The 8877-nt window shown below is 32.1% G+C and overlaps 2 protein-coding genes across 2 annotated transcripts; both read right to left on the bottom strand.

Moving 5' to 3' along the window:
- Positions 1–211: 211 nt before the first annotated feature.
- Positions 212–1595, bottom strand: HELRODRAFT_179223 (hypothetical protein; the record flags this gene model as incomplete). The annotated part of the gene is made up of 3 exons (XM_009028082.1): positions 212–545; positions 675–823; positions 1131–1595. The coding sequence occupies 3 exons, from the start codon at positions 1593–1595 to the stop codon at positions 212–214; spliced, it is 948 nt and encodes a 315-aa protein (XP_009026330.1).
- Positions 1596–4422: 2827 nt separating this feature from the next.
- HELRODRAFT_179222 (hypothetical protein) lies at positions 4423–5678 on the bottom strand (the record flags this gene model as incomplete). The annotated part of the gene is made up of 3 exons (XM_009028081.1): positions 4423–4554; positions 5093–5226; positions 5453–5678. 3 exons carry the CDS (start codon positions 5676–5678, stop codon positions 4423–4425), a joined length of 492 nt encoding a protein of 163 aa, XP_009026329.1.
- Positions 5679–8877: the final 3199 nt, after the last annotated feature.

Genomic DNA, 8877 nt, shown 5'->3' with positions numbered 1-8877 from the left:
TTTTAAATTAATACAATAGAAAAGAAAAAAAACAGTTAATCGATTTTTTGAAGTTTTTTATAGTTTGTAGAATCAGTATAAGTTAGTATCTCTTTTAGGGGCTATTAATAAAGTGAAATAAAATAAAAATTTAACAAAGCAGCGAACAAGATAACGTCGTTACTACAGAAACTAAGAAAACGGCGACAGGCAGAAAAGTCTTCAACAACTGTCAGAAATTCAAAGTATTCAACTTTCGAGGTCTCCAATGCATTCCTGGCCTGACAACCATAGGTACCGATCCATCTATCGGCTTTGATGTTCCTTTTTTTGAAGGTGAACTCGTAGTAGAGTTGCCTATCTCAACCTCGTGCATTAAATAATTGCTGAGCTGATAATATTCGATCGGTTCTAAGTCCAGCTCTTTGGTAGCCTCAGTCGTCGTGACCTTATTAAGGTCAACCTTAGAAAACGATTCCTTAAAAGCGATATCTTTGCTTTGACCGTCAATAATCTTTCTGATATCTGGATTGGTTGTTTCGAATCTAACTCGGTCTAAAATCGGCCTGAGGTCGATTTTAACCGCTATTTAGCAGTTGGTTACTGAGATTAGTTCCAGTCTTTTAAAATCTATAAACATTGATGCATTTATTATGAGCTCCTTCATGGATTCGAAGCGTAAATGACGAACCGACTCCTGAATGCTACGAGTTCTTGAGAGGACTGGAAAGTTCTTGCCGTTGAAACCGATGAACTTGAGGGTTTTCAAATTTTTAAAATTATCTAACAGCCTATGCCATTGTGGGTCACAGTGCAACTCCAGTTCGGTCACCTTGTCGCATCCCTGTTTTAAAAAAATGTCAGTTACACTCTTCCAAAGATTTGAGGATTCAACAAGCACGACGAATCACACACGAAGCATGTGACTTTTTGTCATATTCGAACTCGGTCACAGCGAAACGGCTGCAGGCCACCATAACCACTGGGCCATCGTGCCACGCGAAATAAATTTTTGAGTTAAGGAGAAAATGTTAATTGATCAATCGAAATCATTCAACAAGCAGGTGATCAACTTTGAAACATTTTTAAACCAAAATTACAAATGCTCTCACTCGTTCGTGATTGTACAATTTAAATACAAAATGAATTACCTCAAAAACCGTGCGATGATAATTTGTAGCGACATCTCTGATGACAATTTTTTCCAGGGTATCGGTAACCGGTGCCAGGAATTCATTTCCAGCCCTTAGAACGCTATCAATGGCAGAGGAGTTGGACACATCCAGCACTCTAATGCCAGCAACATCTCCCAATAAGTGAACGGATACGTTGTGCTTTACACTCACGTTGTTTAAAATCAGACTATCCACTATGAGGTCGTCAAACAACTTTGGTGGAATATCAGCAACAGAAACATTTCTGAAATCTAAGACATCCACGTCGGTCCTGTTGATCAACTCCGGCAGAGTTTTTGACAAGACTTCGAATTTGCAGTTTTCGAATCGGCAGACTTTCGTGCTGCCGTTGCCAGGACAGCTGACATCGTCCGTAGCACCGGCGTTGACCATTTGAAAGGTGAGGAAAAAAATCATAAGCAGAACTTTTAAAATGTCCATGTCTAATTTTTCTACGTAAATAATGGAAGTAATATATATCTTTATCATAAATCATATGCGTGTGTTTCATTGTGTGGTTTGTGTGTGTGTGTGCGTGGTGTGCATATGTTTGTGTGGTTTGTATGTGTGTGTGGTGTGCGTGTGTGTGTGTGTGGTTTGTGTGTGTGTTGGAAACTTTTTTGAATTCAAAATGCAATTTCCGCATGCAGAATTTAATAAACTTAATATAATAAGAATAACAAAGTCAATTTAATTGATGCAGGGGCTGAAAATAAATAAACGAATGAATAAATAAACGAGTGAATGAACGAATGAATGAAAGAATGAATGAACGAATGAAAGAACTAACTAATTAATTAATTAATACAATAATTATAGCAGGTCAGAAATAAATTAACCCAAAAATAATCACTTTTTATGATACAATACAATATCCGAAAGCCTATAGAAAAAATACTTTATAAAAAAAGATACAGCTTATAATAAAAACGGCGCCAAAGACTGGCGATGACAGTGAAGACATTTTCATCAACTTTTAAAATTTTCAAAATAATTTTATTATCATTATTGTTATTTATTAGTAATACATTTTCATTATCGTTATAAAATATTATTATTTTTATTAGATTTTCGTCATTAGATGCAAAATATTACTAATAAAAACCGTAATAGCAGTAGTAGTAGCAGCTGCTGCAGTAGTGATAGTAATAGAAGCAGTAGTAGTAGTAGTAGAAGCAGCAGCAGCAGTAGTAGTAGTAAAAGTAGCAGCATGCAAAACTTACTTTGAAATTTTCATTGAAAGTTTTCAGTCTAAATTGTTACGAATTTATACAGAGATTCCCTTCATTTGACCCTTGAACTTGGCTAATTTTTTCATCGTGAGAGGACTTCAGCCGTAATGTACCCTCTCTTGCCTACGACTATCACTATATGTAGTATAGTGATAGTCGTATAATATTAAACTAATATTAATCTAATTACATACTGTTAAACAAGTTAAGTTTACCTAAATACTACTAACATTGCCTCGTGTTTAGGAACAATGTTTTAAAAATAAAAATAACGTCATCGCCATGAAAGAATAAACAATGAATTGATTGTTACTGGTGCTGTTATGATGCTGTGATTTTGCATTGAAATGATTGAGCATCAAACAACCATAATATAATTAATTCTATGTGATAATAGTTTATCGAATTGTAGAAAAAAAATGCAAGATAAATGAGGTTGATATATTTACGGGAAACTGAATTCGCCGAACCATAATATTATAATAAAATTATTTTATATACACACACGCGCACGCACACACACACACAAACACCAACACACATCGATTGATTTGTAAATATAATATACACGCACGCACACGCACACACACATACCGATTGATTTATAATTGATTAATCAAACAATTTAAATCATGCAGTGAATAGATGGAAATAAACAACAAAAGTTATCAATAATGATAAAAATGTACAAATATATATAATAATAATAATACTATTATTATTATTATTATTATCAACGGCATAATCATCTTCGTATTTATGATATGTCAATTTTATGTTAAAATAAGTTATGATAAGACAGAAAAGATTAAGACTCATAATAATAATAATATAATAAATAAAAATGGAAAAAATAATAATTATAACAATAATGATAACGATGATAACTGATATTGTACGTAGGTGCTTATAAAGGCATGTACGGTGTAATGAATTCTTTCAAAAATATTCTTTCTTCACCAATTATCATCATCACCTTCATCCTCACTATAATTATCATCATCATTAATATCGTCATCATCATCATCCTTAACATCACTATTATCATCATGTACATCACCAATTGTATTATCACCATCGCCAATATAACCAACTTCATCATCGTTATGTTTCGAACACTCTAACAAGTTTTTATTCAAATTTTCATCATCACCATGATGCTAAGTAACCAGAGATGAGCCGAATAGTAAATTCGGTTGAAGGCCGAAAAATTGACGCACATATCGGCCCGAACCGAATGTCTAAAACCAAAATGGAAAAAAAAGTATCTTTTATAATGAAAAACAAGCTGTGTGAAAGAAAGAGTATAGGCGGTTCGATTTTTTCCAACAATACTTTTTCGAGATGACATTCAACCTCCCGTCCATATCCTGATGTTTCAACAGCTCCGATGGCCGAAATAAATTTCCAGCTAAGAATAATCAGAAATTTTGTCGCAACCACAAAAAGTGATGTTTTAAAGGGGAATTGTAATTCTCGGCTATTCGGCCTTTTAAATAGCCGAAGTCGGGTGTCAAATTTCGGTCAAATATTCGGTGCGTCTCTAGTTATAACAATATCGTCACCATCGTCGTCGTCGTCATTCCCATCATCATCCTCATCATCATCACCATTGTAGTGGAATGTTGTAATTATCATAATATGATTGGCAAATCCGTTCACCATCCCTATCATCATCGTCACAATCATCATCATCATCACCACTATCATTACCATTATCATCATCATTATCTTCCAAATCATCATAGTTAATTTCATCATCGTCATCATTCACCATCATCGTACAGCATGATATTACATTGATATAACATATTTTAAAAATACACGCCAACATGTAATGTGATGATGTGTGTGTGTGTGTGTGTGTGTGTGTGTGAACGTATGAATATCTTATAGGAAACTTCTAATCTGGAAGATGACTTCTAATCTGGAAGATGAAAAATAAATTGTCTGATTGATTAATATCCATCGTTATGTGACAGGACAGAACACACACACACAGACATACACACGCGTACACACGCGTACACGCACACTCATCCAAAAACGGCCCCGCAGTTGTTGCATCTTCTCTCTCTGAACAGCAGACAGAAAAGTAGTCCCATCGGGAAGAAGACAATGGCGCAGCACACACCCAGACAGGTGAAATCGTCCTGAAGCACTCCGATCTGGATCAGGAAAATGGGAATTGTGGGCTAATTCGAGGTACTGATTGAAAAGTTAGGATTTTAAGGGTGGATTGGTTGAACAAAACTAAAGATCTTGAATGAATGAATGAATGAGTGAATGAATGTTTGATAGATTTAAAGAATGATTGATTGATTGATTGATTGATTGATTGATTGATTGATTGATTGGTAAGCAGGAAAGCAGGGGCTGGTTGGCTAAATTGGGAAATAAGGAATTGAACTAGGGGCTAATTAGAGATACTGACTGATAAGTTAGAAGGTTAGAGAATGATTGGTTGAATGAAATTAAGGATAATGAATGAATGAATGAATGATATGATTGATTGAAATGATTGATTGAATGAATAAATGCGTGAATAAATGAAGAAATCAGCGATGTGGGTGAAAACAATGAATGAACAAGAATAATAACATCAACTATAAAAATTATAAAAGTCTGTCAGACTAAATAATTAATTGAAATTAATATTATTTTAAAATTAATCAAACAATCAACTGAATTCGAAAAAAAACAAACCCTACAAACTGGACACCCCCCGACAATGATAATGGACTGGTCAGCTGGTACGATGGGGGCCGTCACGAGGACTCGCTGCTGCTGCTGGTGGAAGGGTGGCACAGGTTGGCTAGTGTATACAGTCGTTTGCTGGTCTGAAGGAGTGAGTGAATGAAAGAGTGAATGAAAGAGTGAATTAATGGAATAGTAAATGAATGAGTGAATAAATTAATGGATAAATGAATAATTTAATTAATGGATATGTGAATTAATGGATAAGGGCAAAAAAAATGAAACAATACACAAGAAGAAGATAAGTACACATGTATATTCATATTGTATCTACACAAAGTACACACATGCATACACAAATATACAAACTTGTAGTGGTGGTAGTAGAACTATAATTTGGGTAGTTATATTTAAATCCTGTGGTGGGCATTCGATAGCCTGGAGCAGCAGAAGTCGAGGAGGACTGTCCAGATTGATACGAGTAGGGTGTCGGTCCTGAATAGGGGGGAAGTGGGGGTTCGTGGCTTGGGGGGGCAGTTGGTGTGTAAGCTGGTGGGGGTCCAGTAGGGATGGTGTTGTTTGCTGCTGGCTGCATCGCTTGGTAAAATTTGTACTTACTTAGGCTATTGAAGTTTATGACGATATTGAAATAATTTAATTTTGTAGTGAAACTGTAAAATGATCACTTATGTAAGATATAAATATATTATTTATTTATGTGATATTCAATTTAATTTAATTAATGTAAGCCTTTTTTATATTTTATAATATAATATAAATTTTATGTTATAACACTTTTGGTTTTTAGATTTTACAAATTTTCTGGTTTCAATTTGGGAGTTTGTTGTTGCTGGCAATCAATAATAAACATGTGAAGTGAACAAGCTCTGAAATGTAAAAAAATTATAAATTAAAATTAAATTGATAAAATAAATATGAAAGATATTTTTTTATTATTAAATTTTATTAAATTAATAATAATCATAAAATTTCATTTTAATTCAATGTTTTATTTTTAAAATTTAATTAAATTAATACTGTCTGTCAACTAGCAAATCAATCAAACATATGAAATGATCAAAATTCAATTAATAATTAATGAAATTTCATTAACTATTAAAATAAATAAATTATTTAATTTTAATTTAAAATCATTCAATAAACAATTAAAAAACATATAAAATTTAATTTTAAATAAGCATATAAAAATTAATAAAGTTAGTTAAAGCTTTTTAATAAATTAATTTAAGTTAAACTGTTAAATTGTTAATAATTAAAAAAATTAAAAATAAAACATATTATTAAAAATAGTAAACACTAAAATTATAAAATCTATAATTTTTCTAAATTTAAAATTTAAATTTATATAAAAATATTAAATAAAAGTTAAAACCACCAAATCAACGAAAAATGAAATAAGAACGTGAAAACATGCGAAATAATACAACAAATATATAAATACTTAATTAATTATTAATGATTATTTAAAATTAATGATTATTTAAAATTAAACTTTAAAATAAATAAAAATTGAAATACCTTTACAATTTACACACAGAGTTAGGTAAATAAACAACCAAAGACCATCACACCATTATGAATTGGAAAATTAATATAATTATAATATTCATATGACATATATATATATATATTATATATATAATATTATATTATTCATATGACCTATATATGTATATATTATATATAATATTATATATAAAGATATATCAATCTATCTATATCATATTATTCATATGACTAGCATACATACATAATTATATATCTATATATTATATTATTTATATGACTAGCATTTATATATAATTATATATATATATTATTTATTTATAATATTAATAATATATTGATATGAATGTACCATGAACATGTTCATTTATAGGAACAGATTTCATGGGTCCAAAGATTAAGATAATTGACACTCGTCATGAAATTATAAATATACGTTTGTAATGTGTGTGTGTGCGCGAGTGTGTGTGTGTGTGTAAAACACACAAACGAGGTAAACGAGGTAACACAAACGAACGGACGTCTTATCTAATAATAATAACACTACTTTTTAAATTGATTTTGTTTCATGTATTTTTTATTTATTAACGTTCTTCTTCGAAAGTTGCTAGCGACATCCTCCCAAGTTTTCAACATTGAATTTGTTGAATACCACCACATTGTTACTGCTACAAAGTGTTGAAGATCGGGTTTTGTGGAGGTTGAGTTTTCAACATTGAATTTGTTGAATACCACCACATTGTTACTGCTACAAAGTGTTGAAGATCGGGTTTTGTGGAGGTTGATGGTCACCAATTTCCTGAAAGGATGAGGCACGAGAAGATGAAGAAGAACGCTCAAAAGAACCGACATCTCCCCATGCTCCTATAACATTACCACTTGCATCAACCGTGTTATGCCAGAGTTTAAGCTCTAGAACACCCAGTAGAATGTGTTCAGTAGAATGTGTCTCCTATCTAGTATATTTACAATATACTAGATAGGAGAATGAATAACCTTTTAACGATTCAGAATTAAGAATATGTATCCATTATCCAACGAAATTAAGTCAAACAACTTTGCGTTGAAAAAGCAGGATATGCAAAACCAAAAGAAGTTTTGGACCAACCTTTTATAGATACTGACACTGACCCATTTTGTCTATATAAACTTCACCAAAACCGTAAATAGAATCGCCGTCGCACATCTACGCTGTCGACGTTTTGGTCAATGTCCAGTGTGACGAAAACGTTGACAATGTAGATGTGTGACGACCATTCAACTTACGTTCTCGTCTTCTTTTTCTTCTCGTGCCTCATCCTTTCAGGACATTGGCGACCATCGACCTCCACAAAACCCGATCTTCAACACTTTGCAGTAGTTGAAATGTGGTGATATTCAACAAATGACAAGGACTTCGATCTCTTCTCCCTGCAATCTCTCCAGTGGTTGCTAGATCTTCCATTTCTTCCTTCCGCATGATGTGATCTTTATAAAATTGGTTGAAATATTTCTTGCTGGTGGTATGAGCCTCGAAGATGAAGAAAACTCGCGAACGACCCTGCAGTGGCGTAGCTGGGAGGATGGATATACATGTAGGGTACCGCAAGCAACTACTGCATCATGCGCCGGGGGTCGTTCGCCGAAGATGCCAAAATATTTTTAAAAACATTTTACTAATATTATTCTTTTTCTTAAAAGTTTCATTGCTAAAAAACGCACTGTTGAACAAACTCAAAGATGCCGAAGAATGGACGGAGGACTGGAATCGGTGTAGCACCAACCTACTACAAATAAACTTTGTAGTATTTTGTGTTAAAACTTATGACATTAATAAATTAATCATAGAATAAATAAATAAACGAAATAAATTTTTAACTATATTCATTCATTATTAATTAATATTAATTAATATTATTATGAACGAAATTAATCAAACAACATCATAGTGATTTATTTTCAATATTTTTCATAAATAATTATTTCAACGCTGTGACACACCCAACCAACACACACACTAAAACCATTAATAATAATAATATTTATTATTACAAATATACAAATAATTTCAATTATAATAATTATTATTACTAATAATAAAACCATATAATATCGTTCATAATTATTATCAGCATAATTGTGATCAAACGTGTAAAATTGTAATTATAACTTCTAGCAACACCAGCGCAACCTGCTTTACAACAGAACAACATTACTGTAATAAAAACAAACAGTTAGTTATTATATACACACACACACACACACACACACACACACACACACACACA

This window comes from Helobdella robusta (assembly GCF_000326865.2).
Source record: "Helobdella robusta unplaced genomic scaffold HELROscaffold_53, whole genome shotgun sequence".
NCBI lineage: Eukaryota > Metazoa > Annelida > Clitellata > Rhynchobdellida > Glossiphoniidae > Helobdella > Helobdella robusta.
The sequence above is the reverse complement of the archived record's forward strand: the minus strand, read 5'-3'. Positions and strand labels throughout refer to the sequence as shown.